The sequence below is a fragment of the Salvelinus namaycush genome, chromosome 20 (genome assembly GCF_016432855.1).
Source record: "Salvelinus namaycush isolate Seneca chromosome 20, SaNama_1.0, whole genome shotgun sequence".
Lineage (NCBI taxonomy): Eukaryota > Metazoa > Chordata > Actinopteri > Salmoniformes > Salmonidae > Salvelinus > Salvelinus namaycush.
This window is the reverse complement of record NC_052326.1, coordinates 36,631,612-36,656,218: the sequence shown is the minus strand read 5'-3', so window position 1 is coordinate 36,656,218 and position 24,607 is coordinate 36,631,612. Positions and strand designations below refer to the sequence as shown.

Below are 24,607 nucleotides of genomic sequence, written 5' to 3'. Positions count from 1 at the left end.
TGTGCTATATAGCCATACATTTTAACTTGTAAGCGAGTGGCTGAAAGTGAGAAAAATGTCCACTGTTGGTAATCCTACAAGGGCAAATTAATGAAGCTTACTACTGGTGCCAAGTAAGGATCAGCTGAGTAGTTTTAGGCTGTTACACACTGGGAGAACAATGGATGCAAAATTAGAACTTCCTCAGACACTTGTGAGAATACCACGGGACAAAGGTATCTCTGTGCGCAACCTGAAGATACAGCATTATCTATGCCCAACTCCTTGCAGATGACGGAACGCCTATTGGCACCAAATCACTTTAAAGAGGTGGGGTGTTGTGGTTCACTAGGTTCAGAACGTACAGAGTGAGTGACTGATAGGCTATTTAATTGGAAATTCAGCAATGAGAACATTTATCAAATTTGGTGCTTGTCTTTATGATTTTTAACAAACACCTAAATAAACAAGGTTTCAGTATAATTTTATTAACCCAAAGACTGCTGTGTGCTGGTGACAATGACTAGAAATTTCCCGAAGGATCACAGTCATAACCTGCCTGCCCAGGACATCAGTCTGGTGAAGGGCCAGAAGAAGAGCCAGTTGCTGCTAGACCGTGGCCAGTGGGCCAACAAGCTAGAGTTCCTCTTGGCAGTGGCAGGCACCTTGGTGGGGCTGGGGAACTTGTGGAGGTTCCCATATCTGTGTTACAAAAATGGAGGAGGTAAGGGACGCTATCGCACACTCGAAGACAACTGCACACTTTGTCTGTACACTGCTACTGCATTTACACTAGGGTCATGGACTAAGTGAACTTGATTGCAATGTCAACACCATGGGAAAGAATAACCTTGCTATTCTTATTATTTATGTTATTTTAATATAATATTTGACTTGATATGGTTGTAAGGTACTGTACTGTCTTTCCCCACAGGTTTCATTATGATCGTAGTGGGTGTAAAGTGGGTGACACTTTACATTAAGGCACCTTTTAAGGGAGTTATAACTGTTTATAAACTCCATATTAATTAACTAATGATTAAATGTCTTGGAAACCCTTTAACCCTATAGAGTCTAAGCCCTGTCTAAGCCGGGGGAGGGGGTTCTAATCTAACATATGGAATTGTTTTAAGATGGTCATACCAAAGATCATTTAGCTATTTGATTTGGAATTTTTAAATTTTAAAGTATAAAAAATATATACAAAAATTATTGGAGGAAACATTGAATTTGCCATTACTGCTATTAACCAATAGAAACACATTGAATAACGGATTCACTACATGGAACAACACATAGCCCCCCCAAAAAATCTGAAGGAAGTTTGTTCTGAAGTGTCTGTCTTATATCTGAGAGATATAAGAAAGACCAGGAAACTATTAGAATTGTTTTTTTACATGTATTTATCTCCTTATTTTAGGCACTAAACTACAATATCTCCATATATATTTTCACACATTTTTTAAAACTGCTATCAGGGACCTTCAGACAAATGTTGTGGCTTGTGGGCGTCCGAGAGCAAAATGGAGAAAACCATCAAGTTCACGAGAGTGTCATCTTTAAACGTTTTTGTGAAAATACCAATTTTCGGGATGTCTCATGGTCTGACAAACACTGCTTTAGCTCTGCCACTTTTTCACTGGAAAGATGATATCTGCGGATGTGATGGATTGAGACGCATCTCATGCAAAAAAACAGATATCTCTAGCTTGAACAGACAGATTTTGATAGGGATTTTTGTATTATGTTAATTCGATTTCCATGGGGGCAAGGAAATTGTAGGTTAAGGATTAAGGGTACCTTGTGGTAAAGTGTTACCTGAGCTTGTAAAATTTGTATAGCTTGTGAAATTGAATCAACATTTGATCTCCTCTGGTATGGCTTGATAGGAAATGTTTGATACCGATACCTACATTGAATGCATTAAATAGGTGTGGGGTGTGAACAGTAAAAGAGGAAACAATTATTAAGATCACTTTATTGCGCACAAGGTCCAACCTTACTTCCGCTTTTAACCCAACCCCTCTGAAAATTGTGGGGGGTGCATCGCTCAAGGGCACAGCGGCAGACAATGGCATCAAGGAATTGATACCAGCAACCCTCTGGTTGCCACCTCACTTCCCACCAGATTATTCCCGTCTGACCCAGCATATATTTACATCAGTGGGTAGGTAGAGACTTCAGCTTTCTACTCATATGTAGACAAAAAATGAAGGTATGGCACAATTGCACAAGCCCTGCATGTTTAAAATATCCTATTGTATATCAGAGTGGCGGTATTTCACCAGCACTACCAGCATTGCTACCAGGAATACGACTTTCTCAAAGCGGATCCTTTGTTCGTACCACCCAGGGCAATTGAACTGATACCAGAGCCGACACAAAACTACGCCGGTAATCGGAGCGGTCTTCTAGTCCGATTTAGGAGGCGCGCACACCACCCACCGCTCCCGAGTATATTACTTGCTAATGTTCATAAATAACATGTTCATGGATAATAAAATTGACGAGCTCAGGGCAAGGGTTTCTTTCCAGAGAGACATCAGGGATTGTAACATACTGTACTCTGTTTCACGGAAACATGGCTCTCTCGGGATATACTGTCTGAATCGGTCTAGCCATCTGGATTCTCAGTTCATCGCGCAGACAGGAATAAACATCTCTCCGGGAAGATCAAGGGCAGGGGTGTTTCGTGATTAACAACTCATGGTGTAATTGTGATAACATACAGGAACTGAAGTCCTTTTGTTCACCTAGAATATCTCACAATCAAATGCCGACCGTATTATCTCCCAAGATAATTTTCTTCGGTTATAGTCACGGCTGTGTATATCCCCCCTCAAGCCGATACCACGACAGCCCTCAAGGAACTTCACTGGACTTTATGCAAACTGGAAACAATATATCCTGAAGTTGCATTTATTGTAGCTGGGGATTTTATCAAAGCAAATTTGAGTAAAAGGCTGCCTAAATTCTATCAACATATTGGTTGTAGTACTCACGCTACTAAATCACTCGGCCAATGTTACTCCAACTTCCAGGATCCAAGTGCGAACCACCGCATTTAACCATGGCAAGGTGACTGGGAATATGGCATAATAGAAACAGAGTAGTTATTCCCTCCGCAAGGCAATCAAACATGCAAAACGTCAGTATAGAGACAAATTGGAGTCTCAAGTCAACGGCTCAGACACGAGACGTATGTGACAGGGTCTACAGACAATCACAGACTACAAAAGGAAAACCAGCCACGTCGCAGATACCGACGTCTTGCTTCCGGACAAGCTAAACACCTTCTTTGCCCGCTTTGAGGATAACACAGAGCCACTGACGCAGCCTGCTAACAAGGACTGTGTGTTCTCCTTCTCCGTGGCCAACGTGAGTAAGACATTTAAATGTGTTAACCCTCGCAAGGCTGCGGCCCAGATGGCATCCGGAGCCGCGTCCTCAGAGCATGCGCAAACCAGCTGGCTGGTGTGTTTATGGACATATTCAATCTCTACGCAACAGCACCTCTTCAACCTAAAACCTAAAACCCTCACAAACTTTTACAGATGCACAATTGAGAGCATCCTGTCAGGCTGTATCACCACCTGATACGGCAACTGCACCGCCCGCAACCGCAGGGCTCTCCAGAGGGTGATACGGTCTGCCCAACGCATCAACGGGCGCAAACTACCTGCCCAGGACTGCCCAGGACACCTACAGCACCCGATGTCACAGGAAGGACAAAAAGTTAATTAAGGACAACAACCACCCGAGCCACTGCCTGTTCACTGAGTTATCATCCAGAAGGCGAGGTCAGTACAGGTGCGTCAAAGCTGGGACTGAGAGACTGAAAAACAGCTTCTATCTCAAGGCCATCAGACTTTTTAACAGCCATCACTAGCACAGAGAGGCTGCTGCCTATATACACAGACTTGAAATCACTGGCCACTTTAGTAAATGGAACACTAGTCACTTTAATAATGACACTTTAATAATGTTTACATATCTTGCATTACTCATCTCATATGTATATACTTTATTCTATACTATTCTACTGTATCTTAGTCTATGCCGCTCTGACATTGCTCGTCCATATATTTATATATTCTTAATTCTATTGCTTTACTTATTGTGTGTATTAGATATATGTTGTGAAATTGTTAGATATTACTTGTTAGATATTACTGCACTGTCGGAGCTAGAGCACAAGCATTTCGCTACACCCGCAATAACATCTGCTAAACACATGTATGTGACCAATAAAATTGGATTGGATTGGTTTTAAAATGGCTGTGTTCCAACGGGAATTTGTCCATGTTTACAGCGCCACCATTAGGTAAAAGATTTGACATTTTATTTTTCAACAACAAAAAAAAATACATTCCCTTTGGAACTGTAATTGGTGACATATTTTACCTCAAAACGAACCGTTCAAATCTTTTTTCGGGAACCCCCCCCCCCCCCGATAAAACTCTTGATCTCTGTAGTGGTCACATTATTTCTGACACCTTCATCTGAATCCCACAGTTCTTACCTTTTTAACTGTAGTAAGCGTGTGTTTGTAGGACTTATAGTTTGGAAACCGAAATGTACTTAATGAGGGTAGTATTCAATATTATGTGTCATTTAAAAAATGCCACCAGAGGGGGTCAGAGTTTATTATAGCAAATTTCCTTCAATTGTTCACATTTTAGATTGTCTTATGTGTGTTCATGTGATATTTGAGTGACTCAAACATTACAAGAAAATCAATGGGCTAAAAAACCTAGCTAAAAGACCTTAGCTGACATGGGTTAGTTAATCTAGATTTCTAAAAAGTTATAAATAGGAAAACTAATGATGCACTACTTAATTTTTTAAATTGCGCCTAGTGCATTCTACTATTACATCTTTCAGGAGTAAGTTGAAAGCCAGACTGAGTTCAAAAAACTTGCGCCCCCTAGGCCCCACAGTTTGGGAACTGCTGGTCTAGACCATGTGATTAACATTTTATGAGGTTGGCATGTGAATCAAGTTAGGCATAACAACACTTTGTAACCGTCCTCATAGGTGCATTCCTGATTCCCTATGTTCTGTTCCTGCTCTCCTGTGGGATCCCCATGTTCCTCCTGGAGACAGCCATGGGACAGTATACCTCGCAGGGCTGCATCACCTGTTGGAGACACTTCTGTCCTCTCTTTGAAGGTTACTACTGCAAGAATAGAATTTCATATAGAATCCCAATGTGTGTGTGTTTAACAAGTGTGTGTGTGTGTGTGTGTGTGTGTGTGTGTGTGTGTGTGTGTGTGTGTGTGTGTGTGTGTGTGTGTGTGTGTGTGTGTGTGTGTGTGTGTGTGTGTGTGTGTGTGTGTGTGTGTGTGTGTGTGTGTGTGTGAGAGAGAGAGAGAGAGAAATAATGATAGGATATTTATAGCTGCAAGAACATTTCATTTTAGGGACCCTCATAGTACAGTATGTACTGTACTGTGCTGATGGATTTTGTTTTGTAAATAGCAGGTGATGCCAAGGGGAAATATTCCACACAATATATACAGTCACCTCCAAAATTATTGGCACCTCCAATAATTCTGAAACCTATATTTAAAAAAAAATATATATATAAATTGTATTACTTGTTAAACAAAATCTGATTCTCTGCAATTGTATTATTATAAAATAATATAGTGAGAGTTTATTTTCCTTGCACCACAGAGCCCCCAATTCCGTTGTTGTTGGTAGTCTCGTTGTTGTTGGTAGTCAACCCTACTACTGTTGTGTCGTCTGCAAACTTGATGATTGAGTTGGAGGCGTGCTTGGCCACGCAGTCATGGGTGAACAGGGAGTACAGGAGGGGGCTGAGCACGCACCCTTGTGGGGCCCCAGTGTTGAGGATCTGCGAAGTGGAGGTGTTGTTCCCTACCTTCAGCACCTGGGGGTGGCCTGTCAGCAAGTCCAGGACCCAATTGCAGAGGGCGTGGTTCAAACCCAGAGCCTCGAGCTTAATGATGAGCTTAGAGGGTACTATGGTGTTGAATGCTGAGCTATAGTCAATGAACAGCATTCTTACATAGGTATTCCTCTTGTCCAGATGGGATAGAGCAGCTTGCAGTGTGATGGCGATTGCATCGTCTGTGGACCTATTGGGGCGGTACGCAAATTGAAATTGGTCTAGGGTGACAGGTAAGGTAGAGGTGATATGATCCTTGACTAGTCTCTCAAAGCACTTCATGATGACAGAAGTGAGTGCTACGGGTCGGTAGTCATTTAGTACCTTTGCTTTCTTGGGTACAGGAACAATGGTGGCCATCTTGAAACATGTGGGGACAGCAGACTGGGATAGGGAGAGATTGAATATGTCTATAAACACACCAGCCAGCTGGTTTGCGCATGCTTTGAGGACGCGGCTAGGGATGCCATCTGGGCCGCACGTCGGCCACGGAGAAGGAGAGCCCGCAGTCCTTGGTAGCGGGCCGCGTCAGTGGCTCTGTGTTATCCTCAAAGCGGGCAAAGAAGGTGTTTAGCTTGTCCGGAAGCAAGACGTCAGTGTCCGCGACGTGGCTGGTTTTCCTTTTGTAGTCTGTGATTGTCTGTAGACCCTGCCACATACGTCTTGTGTCTGAGCCGTTGACTTGAGACTCCACTTTGTCTCTATACTGACATTTTGCATGTTTGAATGCCTTGCGGAGGGAATAACTACTCTGTTTCTATTCTGCCATATTCCCAGTCACCTTGCCATGGTTAAATGTGGTGGTTCGCACTTTCAGTTTTGCGCAAATGCTGCCATCTATCCACGGTTTCTGGTTAGGGTAGGTTTTAATAGTCACAGTGGGTACAACGTCTCCTATACATTTACATTTACATTTTAGTCATTTAGCAGACGCTCTTATCCAGAGCGACTTACAGTAGAGTGCATACATTTTATTACATTTTACATACTGAGACAAGGATATCCCTACCGGCCAAACCCTCCCTAACCCGGACGACGCTATGCCAATTGTGCGTCGCCCCACGGACCTCCCGGTTGCGGCCGGCTGCGACAGAGCCTGGGCGCGAACCCAGCCCAGCCTGGGCGCGAACCCAGAGACTCTGGTGGCGCAGCTAGCACTGCGATGCAGTGCCCTAGACCACTGCGCCACCCGGGAGGCTATACACTTCCTGATAAACTCAGTCACCGTTTCAATATATTTGTCAATATTATTCTCAGAAGCTACCCAGAACATATCCCAGTCCTCGTGATCAAAACAATCTTGAAGTGTGGATTCCGGTTGGTCAGACCAGCGTTGAATAGTCCTTAGCACGTGTACTTCCTGTTTGAGTTTCTGCCTATAGGAAAGGAGGAGCAAAATGGAGTCGGGGTCAGATTTGCCGAATGGAGGGCGGTAGAGGGCCTTGTATGCATCCCGGAAGTTGGTGTAACAGTGGTCTAGTGATTTAGCAGCGCGAGTACTACAGTCGATATGTTGATTGAATTTAGGCAGCCTTTTCCTCAAATTTGCTTTGTTAAAATCCCCAGCTACAATAAATGCAACTTCAGGATATATTGTTTCCAGTTTGCATAAAGTCCAGTGAAGTTCCTTGAGGGCCGTCGTGGGCCGTCGTGGTATCGGCTTGAGGGGGGATATACACGGCCGTAACAAAATTCCCTTAAAGCCAACCTCATCAGGGTGGAAAACACAAAACCTGCAAACAGGAAACTGTGTACATTTACATGTATATTTTAGTGCACTTAGATTTACATTTGTTTTGTTCATCCCCAGGGATTGGTTATGCCACCCAGGTGGTCATTGCGTATGCTGCAGTGTCATACATCATCATCCAGGCCTGGGCCTTCTTCTACTTGTTCTCCTCCTTCAGTGCCGAGTTGCCATGGGCCAGCTGCAGAAACGCCTGGAATACAGGTAATAACAGTAACATGGGTAATAACAGTCAATAACACAGGTAATAACAGCAACATGGTAATAACAGTCAATAACACAGGTAATAACAGTTTGTAACATGGGCAATAGCAGTTACAATTATATACATATTGACATATACAATAGGTCAATTACACAAGTAATGACAGGTGATAACAGGTGATAACACAAGTAATTAGATGTAACAGTTAATAAAACATGTATTAATAGTTAATAACATTAATACACAGCAAATAAGTTAATTCCATAGGAAATAACAGTTAACCCTAAAGGACCACACACACCACGCCGATTGTCGATCTTCTGTTTGTCTGCTGCTTGTTCGGCGTGGTTTGTTTTAGGGACCACCTGCTGATGGATGTCTGGCTGACAACATTTTTGTACGATTCTACATGAGGAATCGGTTTGCACTCACTTTGCAAATTACATCCGGCACTCTGTTCAGAGGTGCTAAGTACTATCGGTTGGCAAAAGCTATTGGTGTGTCCGAGCCTTAAAAGTGGCAACATATTTATATACTTAAAAGTGCCAACTCCAAATTGGTAATGATTGCGAAGAGACACTGTCAAGCAGTAACACATTTTTATTTTATTAACCTTTTCACACCTTTATAGTCAAATGTGATGTATGCTTTTCATGTTTTAAGTTATTCGGATCAATTTCAATCACAAAAACTTGTCATAAACCTTTGTATGTTATTCATTCAAAGTTTTGCGTTTCTCTGATACTGAGAGGCTGAGAAATTGGCGATTGAGTTAATCTGACATACTGGAATGAACTAAGATGGCCACTGATATGGGTGCCGCTGCCATATTAAACTTTTGACTCTTAACTTTGAATGCTATGGGTTATCAACTCAACTTGGTGTGGAGACATATTCTGGAGGGTAAATCATTTGGTATTTATATTTTTGAGCAGAGGTGGAGCACAGGTCCCAGAAGTGGGGGCAAAGTTTTATTCCCCTTGGGCCCAGAGTTTTTCCTTGATGGTAACCAGGTAAAACTTCAGAACCTAGTTGTAGCAGGGATTGACCTTAAAACCTCTTAAATGTAACTACATGTAATCTAATCCACGTAATCCCCAAAAGTAATTATTTATCATGAGGACCATAAACAAGTAATGCTGCACACTACAAGAAAGGTTAAAATATCACCTTTCTGGTAAAAATAGTTATAAATTGACGAGGTGTAGTCACGTTTGAGGAACAGTATAAATATGATATTAATATGAAAACATGAAATATTTTCTATGACTTTTTCCTATTCAACAGAACTATGAATAAGGCTTGAAATGACAATTATGCTTTCTAAATATAGTATTTAAAAAATTATAAAACCACTAACTAAGATTTCACCTTCCTTATGTCACGACTTTCCCTCTTGGGTGAGTGACACTTATACATGTAAAATGCATAGTTGTATGTTTAGTGTTAAAGAAAATTTGCATATTTTCTAAAGGTCTCGCTTGATCAAAACATCTGCCCCCACCACTGTGAATGTCAGACAGCTCTAGCTTGGCTTCCTGAACTCGTTGGGAACTCGCCTTTCATCTCATATTAATCTTGTCCATCTATGACAAACAAGAAGTGTTTTTTGTTTAAAACCTATGAATTATTTTAGATTAATGGCTATAAATCGATCTCTGAATATGCAATAGGGATTAAACCACTCTCTCCTACTGCGCTACGATGTAAGAATTGCAGGCGTATGTTTCGTCAGTGGCTGGTTGGTAACCTTGAATTTGATTTTTAGCCATTAGGATCCAATGACGACAGCTAGTCTTACTTTAGCGTTAATAACATATGTAATAGCAGTTAATAACACAGATAATAACAGTTAATAAGGCTAGCAGATACCCATAGACTTCCAGTCATTGTGCTAACGCTAGTTAGCATTGGCTCGCGAAACTAACTCTAACTTACTTCATACTGGATGCAGAGACTTGATATACTCTGGGGAAGTATTGCCTCATTGCCAAAATCCTGAAGTTTCCCTTTAATAGACAAGTACAGCACAAGGATAGAACTACATACATTTAAAATAGGAATACACACTTTCCTAAATGTATGTTTAGCATTCCACACATCATGTTCTCGTTATAACAGCAATACTGCAGCCATTCATTTTCTTATGTATTGCGATCCTTTGTTCTACTATTACAATTGCTTTGTCTAAGCAGGTCCTGATATCCTAATCTCCCAGCATCCTTGAATCCTGATTTCCTAATCTCACAGCACCAGTTGTTCTGTAAACACCAGAGAGAATCTCACATCGGTATCCTTAGTTCTTCTGTTTTACGTCAATACTGTGCATAATCATGTGATTCATAGATGCTACTGAATGCAAGTACACCACACACGAAAACCAACATGGAAAGGCAATAATCATGTCATGTGGAGTGTCACCAAAGTCATTAACTCCTGCTCCATTCCCCTGGCGTGAACAGAGCCACATATCATATCGTATGGAGTTACACCAAAGTTTCACCCCTGCTATGTTCACCTGACGTGAATGCAGCAACCTTGAATTATAGGGAGGTGCACTTAAGTTTCACACCTGCTATGTTACCAGGATGTGAACACAGCAACCTTGAATCGTGTAGAGTTGCACCGTAATCAGATAAATTCCCCTGACGTGAATAAAGCTACCTTGTTTTGCTAAATTCCCCTGATGTGAATAAAGCTACCTTGTTTTGCTAAATTTCCCTGATGTGATTATAGCTACCTTGTTTAACAATATTCCCCTGATGTGAATAAAGTACCTTATTTCACTAAATTCCGCTACCTTGTCAATATGAAAAATACACTTTTAAATGTATGATAAATACCCATTGATTCTTGAAGAATATAATTTATATATCCATCATGAGATTATCATTTTCTTTCTAATAGAACCCCATATATAAGCTTGTTTTACTCCTTGTAAACAACACTGTATAGACTTAAACTGTCATTTTGATCACATGGATGGTCAGTCCTTTTTTTTTGCTTTTTGTTTTTAGTTTAGTTAAACTGTCACACTACATGTGAACCAAAAATATAAGCTTGTTTTACTCCAATGTTTTGTAAACATTGTAAATGTAAACAAACACCATATAGCCTCATAACATGGTTAAAACAATATTTTTGATATCATAGATGGTCAGTCCTTGCATCCATAGCTCTATCTATTAATCTGAGTGTGGTTACATTTCTCTAGGTCCATCTGTGGATTTGCCCTTTAACTTCTAGTTCCTCCCAAACCCGGATCCGGGAGCACCCCCACCAGTAAAAAAGCTGACTAGCATAGCCTAGCATAGCGTCACAAGTAAATACTAGCATCTAAATATCATTAAATCACAAGTCCAAGACACCAGATGAAAGATACACTTCTTGTGAATCTAGCCACCATTTCTGATTTTTAAAATGTTTTACAGGGAAGACACAATATGTAAATCTATTAGCTAACCACGTTAGCAAAAGACACCATTTTTCTTACTCCACCATTTTTTCACTCCATCAGTAGCTATCACCAATTCGACCAAATAAAGATATAAATAGCCACTAACCAAGAAAAAACTTCATCAGATGACAGTCTGATAACATATTTATTGTATAGCATATGTTTTGTTAGAAAAATGTGCATATTTCAGGTATAAATCATAGTTTACCATTGCAGCCACCATCACAACTCGACTAGAATAACTACAGAGAGCAACGTGTATTACCTAATTACTCATCATAAAACATTTCTTAAAAATACACAGCGTACAGCAATTGAAAGACACAGATCTTGTGAATCCAGACAATATTTCAGATTTTCTAAGTGTTTTACAGCGAAAACACAATATATCGTTATATTAGCATACCACATGTGCTAACATCACCCCAGCATTGATTCAAGGCAAAAAGAGCGATAACGTTATCACCACCAAAATATATAAATTTTTTCACTAACCTTCTCAGAATTCTTCAGATGACAGTCCTGTAACATCATATTACACAAGGCATATAGAGTTTGTTCGAAAATGTGCATATTTAGCGGCACAAATCGTGCTTATACAATGAGAAAAGTTGCCAAGCTGCCCAGAAAAATGTCGGGCGCCATCTTGGAGAGTCACCTAGTCTAATCAATAAATAATCATAAACTTGACTAAAAAATACAGGGTGGACAGCAATTGAAAGACAAATTAGTTCTTAATGCAATCGCTGAATTACATTTTTAAAATTAACGTTGCTGCGCAATACAGGGTCCGATAACGCAAGGCTACATTGCAAGTAATGGCGTTTTATGCATTTGACTATTTTCAACAGAACAACAATTTATCAGCATAAATAGTTCTTACTATTAGCTGAGCTTCCATCAGAATCTTGGGCAAGGTGTCCTTTCTCCAGAACCATCGTCTTTTGGTCGAAAGATGTCCTCTTGTCCTGTCGAAATGGCCACTAACGTTCGGCATGTACCGGAAAAGTGTCCAACTCTTGAAAGTGCGTCACAAAGAAATGCCAGAAAATCGCAATAAACTGATATAAATTGCTATAAGTCGGTTTAAATTAACTACCTTATGATGTCTTTAACACCTATAACGAATAAAAACATGACCGGGGATATAGAACTGGCTAAACCAAAGCTTGGAAGGAGGCCAGTCCGACGTCCATTCTGCGTCGAGCGCAAGGTTGAAAAGAAAGGTACTTCCGCTCCAGGGTCTAATATAAGGTCCCAGATTGCGCAATCGACTCCATTCAAATTGTCACCACTTACTGACATCTAGAGGAAGGCGTATGCAGTGTTTGTAGCCCCACAGCGTTCACAGGGACTTATAAACTGACCTGGGAACAGAGGCCGAGATTTCTGAAATCTCACTCCCTGGCAGGAAAAGTGCTGCAGAATGAGTTCTGTTTCACTCAGAGACATAATTCAAACGGTTTTAGAAACTAGAGAGTGTTTTCTATCCAATAGTAATAATAATATGCATATTGTACGAGCAAGAATTGAGTACGAGGCAGTTTAATTTGGAGACCAATTTTTCCAAGATCGAAATAGCACCCCCCATAGGCTCAAGAGGTTTTAAACAGCTGCATAGTATCAAGATATCAAAGTGTCACCAACAAAAAGGTAAACAATAGGCATATAGCAAATGCAGCGTATGGCTGAGAAGAGACTTGGGCCAAGAAACACGAGCAATGGATATTAGACCGGTGGAATTTTTTTATTTTGGTCTGATGAGTCCAAATTGTAGATTTTTTGTTCCAACCGACGTGTCTATGTGAGATGCAGAGTAGGTGAACGGATGATCTCTGCATGTGTAGTTCCCACTGTGAGGCATGAAGGAGGAGGTGTGATGGTGTTGGGGTCCTTTGCTGGTAACACTGTCGGTAATTTATTTAGAATTCAAGACTACCACAGCCTCCCATCTGGTTTGCGCTTATTGGGACTATCAATGACCCAACACACCACCAGGCTGTTTAAGGGCTATTTGACCAAGAAGGAGAGTGATGGAGTGCTGCATCAGATGGCCTGGGCTCCACAATCACCCCGATCTCAACCCAATTGAGATGGTTTGGGATGAGTTGGATCGCAGAGTGAAGGAAAAGCAGCCAACAAGTGCTCAGCATATGTGGGAACTCCCTCAAGACTGTTGGAAAATCATTCCAGGTGAAGCTGGTTGAGAGAATGCCAGGAGTGTGCAAAGCTGTCATCAAGGCAACGGGTGGCTACTTTGAAGAATCTAAAATCTAAAATATATTTTGATTTGTTTAACACTTTTTTGGTTACAACATGATTCCATATGTGTTATTTATATAGTTTTGATGTCTTCACTATTATTCTACAGTGTAGAAAATAGTAAAAATAATGAAAAACCCTTGAATGAGTAGGTCTGTCCAAACTTTTGACTGGTACTGTATGTTTGAAATATATTTTTCTTTATTATTTTCCCCTAACCCTACAATCCCTCCCCTAATTGGAGTAAACTAATGGACAACAACTCTTAGGCATCTACTTCCAGCGTATACATACTATATACATTTTACTGACACAGTATAATTTACAATAGTTCTCTTTTTTGTGTTTTTAGTCTCATCCTTCAGCTCCATTCAACCCCTCCCATCTATCTCTGAACACTATCCAGTTTCTATTTGCCATATATTTTTCATAGGTGCTGTGATGTTTCACAAAAGTTATGAACCTTTCTATTCTCAAAGATTATATATCCTGTAAATTAAAGATACACATTTTTGATAAGAGTATTATTAAAATTATAAATCAATTGACAATTACTTTTTAAATCACCCAGCAGTGCTATTTGCAGAGTTAGCGCCAGGTAAATGTTCAGCCATTCCTGAACTTGCAACCAAAAACAAGCTACATATGGACATTACCAAAACAAATGATCTAATGATTCTGTCTCTTCACAGAAAAACCTGCAGAACTGGGATGGTTGTATCCACCATATATATAACATTCTATTTTTTGCAAGACTTTTGTATAATAATTTGAATTGAAAAACTCTTAATACGTTTTTAATCCAGCATTGTTTTTTGTGACATATGACAGGGAATCGGTACATTGAAAATCTCTTCCCAACTATTTTGCAATCTATATGGCACAGCTTACTTACTTACTTACTTTATTGTCCCCATGGGGAAATTTTGTTGCAGTGTCATGTACACATTTAAAGTGGCGTTAAATACAAAACAAGATTGACAATACAACTTTCAATAACAGTCACGCACCAATAAAAAAATAATAATAGTAAGAAATAAGAAAAAAATAAAACATTTAAAACATTTAAAACATTTAAAACAAAGACTAGCCTGCTGGCCTTAAAGGTCAATGGGAACATTTGCCCGAGCTATTTAAGAGGGATATCACACCTGGCACAAATGATTGTCTCGTTCTATTTTTCCTGCTGAGGGGTGCCCTATACCTGCGCCCAGAGGGGAGTAATTCAAAGTCCAGGTACAGGGGGTGACTTGGGTCTAAAATGATTTTGTGAGCCTTACGGAGGGCCCTGACCTTAAAGATCTCATCCAGGCCTATCTGTTTGACTCCAAGTACCTTACTTGCTGTGGTAATAATCCTTCTCAGCATGTTTCTCTGACTGACAGTGGCATTGCCAAACCAACAAACAATACAAAAAGTTAAAATACTCTCAATAAAGGATTTGTAAAACAGAGTCAATCTAGTACAGTCTATATTAAAAGAACCCAACTTTTTTAGAAAGTACAGTCTCTGTTGGCTCTTTTTGTAGATCTGGTCTGTACATTTACTCCACTGAAGCTTACTGTCCAAAAAGACACCCAGATATTTATATTCCTCTACAATTTCTATATTCTGGCCTCTGATAGATGTTGCAGAGGTAGGTGTTGTACGCTTCCTGAAGTCTATGCACATCTCTTTGGTCTTGTTAGTATTGAGGACCAAGTGTGATTCCTCACACCACTCTACAAAGTCATCTAGGACCGGGCCATGATGTTCCTCGTCATCATGCAACAGGCTGATCAAGGCAGTGTCATCAGCGAACTTAACGAGGTGTCTGTCAGTATGGGAACTAGTACAACTATTAGTGTACAAGATGTACAGAAGTGGGGACAAAACACATCCCTGAGGAGAGCCTGTGTTGGTATTGCGTATATCCGACACATGGGGACCTATTTTGACTCGCTGTGAGCGTTGGCTCAGGAAGTCCAACAGCCACAAAACCAGCCCCCCATCTAAGGAAAAGTCCCGAATGAGTCTCTGTGCCAGAATGTAGGGCTGGATTGTGTTGAAGGCAGAAGAAAAGTCAACAAACAGAACCCTGACATGGGATTTGGCACCTTCTAGATGTCTATAGACCATGTTAAGGAGGGTAAGAATGGCATCATCAACTCCTCTGCTGGTCTGATAGGCAAACTGAAATGGGTCGAGGAGCTTCTGGGTGACACTGAGAATATGACTTTTCACAATTTTCTCAAGGCATTTCATAACTAAGGATGTCAAAGCGACAGGGCGATAGTCATTCAGCACAGAGGGATTCGATACTTTAGGAATTGGTATAATTATTGATTTTTTCCACAATACTGGAACGTGTTGCTGGTTGAGTTGTCAATGTTTTGGTCCTTAAATGAAACTGGTATACTTTTTATTTATCACAATTGTCTTTAGCCAATTTTGGTCTTTAATGCAGGGCCGACAGACAAGTTCCTTACTTTCTCCCCCTTCCACTTGCCTCTTCCATTGGATGGTCAGTCCTTCCATCCATAGCTCTTTCTATGAATTTGAGAGTAGTTACATTTCTCCAGCCCCAATCCCTCAGCTATTTACCAAATCAGTGGCGAGCCTAAAACTTATATTTTGGTTCATCCCCATCGTTAAAGTGAAAGACGGCCAATTTATAACATTTATGGTAGCCGGGTAAGTTGAGCCTGCTCTGTGGTTGCGCCTTAAGCATTTTTTTAAACTGAAAACAACCAAACTGCAAGGAATATCAGTAGCCTAACAAAGGAGCTACACTGGGGCAAAAAAAGCAGTCATTTGGTGCTTTTATCAAAAAGTGTACGATTGAGTCAAATTTTTCAGCTTAGCCGTCCACTCGTATACCCTAAGAGAGATCATTCCTCCATATTCCTCCAATGTCAGCACAAGAACTGTTCGTTCGGAGCTTCATGAAATGGGTTTCCATGACCAAGCAGCCTAAATCACCATACACAATGCCAAGCGTCACCGTCATTGGATTCACGCTTCACCATCTGGCAGATCGACAGACGAATCTGGGTTTGGCAGATGCCAAGAGAACGCTACCTGCCCCAATGCATAGTGCCAACTGTTAAGTTTGGTGGAGGAGGAATAATGGTCTGGGGCTGTTTTTCATGGTTCGAGCTTAGTTCCAGTGAAGGAAAATCTTAATGCTACAGCATACAATGACATTCTAGGCAATTTTGTGCTTCCAACTTTGTGGCAACAGTTTGGGGAAGGCCCTTTCCTGTTTCAGCATGACAATGCCCTAGTGCACAAGATCGGTGTGGAAGAACTTGACTGGCCTGCACAGAGCCCTGACCTCATCGAACACCTTTGGGATGAATTGAAATGACGACTGCAAGCCAGGCCTAATCACCCGACTTCGCTAATGCTCTTGTGGCTGAATGGAAGTAAGTCTCCGCAGCAATGTTCCAACATCTAGTGGAAAGCCTTCCCAGCCTTCCCTAGCAAAGGGGGGACCAACTCCATATTAATGCCGATGATTTTGGAATGAGATGTTTGACGAGTAGGTGTCCACATGCTTTTGGTCATGTAGTGTACTTCATAACAGTTAATAAAGGGAAAGGGGGATATCTAGTCAGTTGTACAACTGAAATGTGTCTTCCGCATTTAACCCAACCCCTCTGAATCAGAGAGGTGCGCGGGGCTACCATAAAGGTAAAATAAAATAAATAAAAAATCTACATCTTTGGCGCCCGGGGAACAGTGGGTTAACTGCCTTGCTCAGGGGCAGATCGACATATTTTGACCTTTTCAGCTCTGGGATTCAATCCAGAAACCTTTCGGTTACTGGCCCAACGCTCTAACCCAGGCTACCTGCCGCCCCATCAACGCAGGTGATAACACAAGCAATTAATTCATCACACATGCAATTAAAGTGAATCGCAGGTGTCATATTCCCTTAGCAAGGCACTTAAAACTTCTTGGCGCTACGGATCCTGTTACCGGGATCATTTTCCTAAACAACCACTGAATTGCAGAGCGCCAAATTCAAAAATAATCATAAAAATATTTATAATCATGGAATCACAAGTGAAATATACCAAAACACAGCTTAGGTTGTTGTTAATCCACCTATCGTGTCAGATTTTGAAAATATGCTTTACAGCGAAAGCAATCCAAGCGTTTGTGAGTGTATCAGTCAATGCTAGAACAGTTAGCCTTATATTAGCTTGGTCACGAAAGTCAGAAAAGCAATACAATTAATCGCTTACCTTTGATAATCTTTGGATGTTTGCACTCACGAGACTCCCAGTTACACAATAAATGTTATTTTTGTTCGATAAATATTAGTTTATAACAAAAAAACGCCATTTGGGTTGCGCGTTATGGTCAGAAAACCACATGCTCGTTCCGGTCCTGAAAGGCAGAAGAAAATTCCAAAAAGTATCAGATTCTAAAAATAATACTAAAAATATTTATAATCATGCAATCACAACTGAAATATACGAAAACACAGCTTAGCTTGTTGTTAATCCACCTATCGTGTCAGATTTTGAAAATATGCTTTACAGCGAAAGCAATCCAAGCGTTTGTGAGTGTATCAGTCAATGCTAGAACAGTTACCTTAAATTTGCTTGGTCACGAAAGTCAGAAAATAAATAAAATTAATCGCTTACCTTTGATAATCTTCGGATGTTTGTACTCACGAGACTCCCAGTTACACAATAAATGTTATTTTTGTTCGATAAATATTAGTTTTATAACAAAAAAACGCCATTTGGGTTGCGCGTTATGTTCAGAAAACCACAGCCTCGTTCCGTTCCTGAAAGGCAGACAAATTCCAAAAAGTATCCGTAATGTTCGTAGAAACATGTCAAACGTTTTTTATAATCAATCCTCAGGTTGTTTTTAACACACATAATCGATAATATTTCAACCGGACGGTAACCTAGTCAATAAAAGAGAGAAAGAAAATGTCGAGCTACCCTCTCGCGCGCAGGAACTAATCAAATCTCGCTCATTTTTCAAAATAAAAGCCTGAAACTATGTCTAAAGCCTGGTCACAGCCTGAGGAAGCCATTGGAAAAGGAATCTGGTTGATACGCTTTTAAATGGAGGAGGGGCAGGCAACAGAACAGGGATAAAAATAAATAAAAAAGCACTTCCTGGTTGGATTTCCTCAGGTTTTCGCCTGCAGAATCAGTTTTGTTATACTCACAGACTATATTTTGACAGTTTTGGAAACTTTGGAGTGTTTTCTATCCTAATCTGTAAATTATATGCATATTCTACGATCTGGGCCTGAGAAATAGTCCGTTTACGTTGGGGACGTTATTAAAAAAAAGATATATATTCTGGTCCCTAGCGTCAAGAAGTTTTAACCCCAATTGCTCCTATAGGTCATACTGTTTAAGGGTGTCTGCTAAATGACTCAAATGTAAATGTAAATGTCAAGGCGATCACGTCACATCAATCACATTAAATCTCATATGCAAAAAATAAGACAGCAGAAATGTAACTACAGTTGAAGTCGGAGGTTTACATACACTTATGTTGCAGTTATTAAAACTGTTTTTCAACCACTCTACAAATTTCTTGTTCACAAACTATAGTTTTGGCAAGTTGGTTAGGACATCTACTTTGTGCATGACACAAGTAATTTTTCCAACAATTGTTTACAGACAGATTATTTCACTTATAATTCACTGTATCACAATTCCAGTGGGTCAGAAGTTTACATACACTAAGTTGACTGTGCTTTAAACAGCTTAGATTTTTTTTTAAATGATGTCATGGCTTTAGAAGCTTCTGATATGCTAATTGACATCATTTGAGTCAAGGTTCATCCTTGGGAGGAATTTCCAAATGCCTGAAGGTACCACGTTCATCTGTACAAACAACAGTATGCAAGTATAAACACCATGCTACCATGCAGCCGTCATACGTCTCAGGAAGAAGATGCGTTCTGTCTCCTAGAGATGAACGTACTTTGGTGCGAAAAGTGCAAATCAATCCCAGAACAACAGCAAAGGACCTTGTGAAGATGCTGGAGGAAACAGGTACAAAAGTATCTATATCCACAATAAAATGAATCCTATATCTACATAACCTGAAAGGCTGCACAGCAAGGAAGAAGCCACTGCTCCAAAAACGCCATAAAAAAGCCAGACTACGGTTTGCAACTGCATATGGGAACAAAGATCGTACTTTTTGGAGAAATGTCCTCTGGTCTGATGAAACAAAAATAGAACTGTTTGGCCGTAATGACCATCGTTATGTTTGGAGGAAAAAGGGGGAGGCTTGCAAGCGGAACAATACCATCCCAACCGTGAAGCACGGGGGTGACAGCATCATGTTGTGCGGGTGCTTTGCTACAGGAGGGACTGGTGCACTTAACAAAATAGATGGCATCATGAGGTAGGAAAAGTATATGGATATATTGAAGCAACATCTCAAGACATCAATCAGGAAGTTAAAGCTTGGTCGCAAATGGGTCTTCCAAATGGACAATGACCCCAAGCATACTTCCAAAGTTGTGGCAAAATGGCTTAAGGACAGCAAAGTCAAGGTATTGGAGTGGCCATCACAAAGCCCTGACCTCAATCCTATAGAAAATGTGTGTGCAGAACTGAAAAAGTGTGTGCGAGCAAGGAGGCCTACAAACCTGACTCAGTTACACCAGCTCCGTCAGGAGGATTGGGCCAACATTCACCCAACTTATTGTGGGGAGCTTGTCGAAGGCTACCCGAAACATTTGACCCAAGTTAAACAATTTAAAGGCAATGCTACCAAATACTAATTGAGTGTATGTAAACTACTGACCAACTGGGAATGTGATGAAAGAAATTTAAGCTGAAATAAATCAGTCTCTCTACTATTATTCTGACATTTCACATTCTTAAAATAAAGTGGTGATCCTACCTGACCTAAGACAGGGAATTTTTACTCGGATTAAATGTCAGGAATTATGAAAACCTGAGTTTAAATGTATTTGGCTAAGGTGTATGTAAACATCCATCTTCAACTGTATTTACAATGCATACACAGGAAAATACATTTTGACGTAGGCAAATGGAATAGTGGACATTCTCATTTAACAAACCATCTATTTTGAAACAGACTGACAATATACTGAACATTTCATAATTTCATCATAAGCATGATTCAAAATCTCATTCCAAGATGGCATAGCAGTCAGACGTCCTTTGTCCTCGTCTTGTCGTGTCCCGTGTATATATATATTTACATCTTTTCTTCACATATCTTTTTATATATTTTTTTCTAAAAACTCAACTTCAAAACACTCTCCTACAACCCGCCACACCAATAAAAAAATAAAAAAAGTATTTTTCACCTCGAAACTGAAATCCACAACAGAAGCTAGCCAGAAGTTAGCCAGAAGTTAGCCATTTCACTGGCTAACGTTAGTATTCAGCTAACCATGGTTGGCGGTCATCAGCTATCATTTAGCTCGAAAAGCTATCGCCAGTTTTGTACAACGCGACTCAGACCAGAGCGTACCGGACCTATTTTCTCTCCATATCCCTGGATTTCTACCGCAAGCTCTGGACATTTACACCTGGATCTTGCAGCTAGCTAGCTGCTATCCGAGTGACTATTGGCTAACGTCGGTCTCGGAGCAAACATCAATTATTCCGGAGCTAGCCAGCTGAAGAGTTCCATCAGCCACTCCTGGGCTACAATCACCTATCCGGACACGTTTTACTGCCGATGCGGAGCCCCACCGGGCCTTCACGACTGGACTACCGACGTTATCTGCCCGAGGGAGTTATCCAACTGGCCCCTCCATTGTGACGTAACCTGAACGCCCATCTGCGGCCCGCTAATCGTTAGCTGTCTTATCGGCTGTTATCTGAATAGGTCTATCGGACAATTTTCTTGGGCCACTATAACTATAACTATTTTGCCAATTGGATTGGTCCCCTCTACCACACGGAACCCCACTAATCTACCAACGGAAACGCACGAGGTGGCTAAAAACAGACCTCCATCTTCTGCCAGCTTGCTACCCATGGCCCGACTAGCTGTCTGAATCGCCGTGACCACAACCAACCTCACTACTCGCTGGACCCTTATGATCACTCGGCTAAGCAAGCCTCTCCTTAATGTCAATATGCCTTGTCCATTGCTGTTCTGGTTAGTGTTTATTAACTTATTTCACTGTAGAGCCTCTAGCCCTGCTCATTATACTGTAGCGACCCGCACAGACAGCGGTGTGTTATGTGTTAGGCTATTAGTGGGTTGTGTTGTACTTACCAGTGTTCGCGGGGTCCGACATGCCAATCAACCTGCTATCTGCCAATCACGGGAATGCCTGGAATGTTCTGATGCCGGGCATCCTGGTGGTTGGCGGAGTGGCGTGGAGGGGGGTTGGGCAGGGGGATGGAGCATTGGAAGTTAAGACCAGGTTTAGCCATTGTTCTTTCTCTTATGTCTGGCCTTCACAAGAGAAGGTCATGGTTGGCTTGTGGGGTATCTTTATTTTATTTGGCGTGGGCTACGGCCAAACATTAGCCTGTGTAAAGTTGGGTTAATAAACCGTCAATTTGTAAACTCAATACTCTGTCTGGACAATTGTTCCTTTATGATCTAGTCAGATCATTACAATACCTTATCCAACCTTTCAGTTCCACCACCCACACATGCGATGACATCACCTGGTTTCAATTATGTTTCTAAAGACAATATCTATCTCATCATCACTCAATGCCTAAGCTTATTGTATTCACATTCTACCATACCTTTGTCTGTACATTATACCTTGAAGCTATTTTATCGCCCCCAGAAACCTGCTCCTTTTACTCTCTGTTCCGGACGTCCTAGACGACCAATTCTCATAGCTTTTAGCCGTACCCTTATCCTACTCCTCCTCTGTTCCTCTGGTGATGTAGAGATGAATCCAGGCCCTGCAGTGCCTAGCTCCACTCCTATTCCCCAGGCGCTCTCTTTTGATGACTTCTGTAACCGCAATAGCCTTGGTTTCATGCATGTTAACATTAGAAGCCTCCTCCCTAAGTTTGTTTTATTCACTGCTTTAGTACACTCTGCCAACCCGGATGTCCTAGCCATGTCTGAATCCTGGCTTAGGAAGACCACCAAAAACTCTGAAATCTCCATCCCTAACTACAACATTTTCAGACAAGATAGAACGGCCAAAGGGGGCGGTGTTGCAATCTACTACAGTGATAGCCTGCAGAGTTCTGTCCTACTATCCAGGTCTGTACCCAAACAATTTGAACTTCTACTTTTAAAAATCCACCTCTCTAAAAACAAGTCTGTCACCGTTGCCACCTGCTATAGACCACCCTCTGCCCCCAGCTGTGCTCTGGACACCATATGTGAACTGATTGCCCCCCATCTATCTTCAGAGCTCGTGCTGCTAGGTGACCTAAACTGGGACATGCTTAACACCCCAGCCATCCTACAATCTAAGCTTGATGCCCTCAATCTCACACAAATTATCAATGAACCTATCAGGTACCACCCCAAAGCCGTAAACACGGGCACCCTCATATCATCCTAACCAACTTGCCCTCTAAATACACCTCTGCTGTTTTCAACCAAGATCTCAGCGATCACTGCCTCATTGCCTGCATCCGTAATGGGTCAGCGGTCAAACAACCTCCACTCATCACTGTCAAACGCTCCCTGAAACACTTCAGCGAGCAGGCCTTTCTAATCGACCTGGCCCGGGTATCCTGGAAGGATATTGACCTCATCCCGTCAGTAGAGGATGCCTGGTTATTTAAAAAAAAAAGCCTTCCTCACCATCTTAAATAAGCATGCCCCATTCAAGAAATTTAGAACCAGGAACAGATATAGCCCTTGGTTCTCTCCAGACCTGACTGCCCTTAACCAACACAAAAACATCCTGTGGCGTTCTGCATTAGCATCGAACAGCCCCCGTGATATGCAACTTTCCAGGAAGTTAGAAACCAATATACACAGGCAGTTAGAAAAGCCAAGGCTAGCTTTTTCAAGCAGAAATGTGCTTCCTGCAACACAAACTCAAAAAAGTTTGGGGACACTGTAAAGTCCATGGAGAATAAGAGCACCTCCTCCCAGATGCCCACTGCACTGAGGATAGAAAACTCTGTCACCACTGATAAATCCACTATAATTGAGAATTTCAATAAGCATTTTTCTACGGCTGGCCATGCTTTCCACCTGGCTACCCCTACCCCGGTCAACAGCACCGCACCCCCCACAGCAACTTGCCCAAGCCTTCCCCATTTCTCCTTCTCCCAAATCCAGTCAGCTGATGTTCTGAAAGAGCTGCAAAATCTGGACCCCTACAAATAAGCCGGGCTAGACAATATGGACCCTTTCTTTCTAAAGTTATCTGCCGAAATGGTTGCAAACCCTATTACTAGCCTGTTCAACCTCTCTTTCATGTCGTCTGAGATTCCCAAAGATTGGAAAGCAGCTGCGGTCATCCCCCTCTTCAAAGGGGGGGACACTCTTGACCCGAACTGCTACAGACTTATATCTATCCTACCCTGCCTTTCTAAGTTCTTCGAAAGCCAAGTCAACAAACAGATTACCGACCATTTTGAATCCCACCACACCTTCTCCACTGTGCAATCTGGTTTCAGAGCTGGTCATGGGTGCACCTCAGTCACGCTCAAGGTCCTAAACGATATCTTAGCCGCCATCGATAAGAAACAATACTGTGCAGCCGTATTCATTGACCTGGCCAAGGCTTTCGACTCTGTTAATCACCACATCCTCATCGGCAGACTCAATAGCCTTAGTTTCTCAAATTAATTCCTTGCCTGGTTCACCAACTACTTCTCTGATAGAGTTCAGTGTGTCAAATCGGAGGGCCTGTTGTCCGGGCCTCTGGCAGTCTCTATGGGGGTGCCACAGGGTTCAATTCTTGGGCCGACTCTCTTCTCTGTATACATCAATGATGTCGCTCTTGCTGCTGGTGAGTCTCTGATCCACCTCTATGCAGACGACACTATTCTGTATACTTCTGGCCCTTCTTTGGACACTGTGTTAACCTCTCTAGGGTATGTGGGACGGTAGCATCTCACCTCGTCAACAGCCAGTGAAACT

The 24,607-nt window shown here is 41.5% G+C and overlaps 1 protein-coding gene across 2 annotated transcripts in view; it reads left to right on the top strand.

The window, feature by feature from the left end:
• Positions 1–351: 351 nt before the first annotated feature.
• LOC120065305 (sodium- and chloride-dependent GABA transporter 2-like) overlaps positions 352–24,607 on the top strand; it is a 51,162-nt gene continuing 26,906 nt past the window's right edge. Inside the window, exons 1-3 of one of the 2 annotated variants that reach the window (XM_039016195.1) lie at positions 352–703; positions 5,017–5,151; positions 7,704–7,844. In XM_039016195.1, coding sequence (XP_038872123.1) covers positions 499–703; positions 5,017–5,151; positions 7,704–7,844 — 481 coding nt within the window. In that variant the 5' untranslated portion in view covers positions 352–498. The remainder of the gene's footprint in view (positions 704–5,016; positions 5,152–7,703; positions 7,845–24,607) is intronic. The other variant, XM_039016196.1, reaches the window with a different exon arrangement.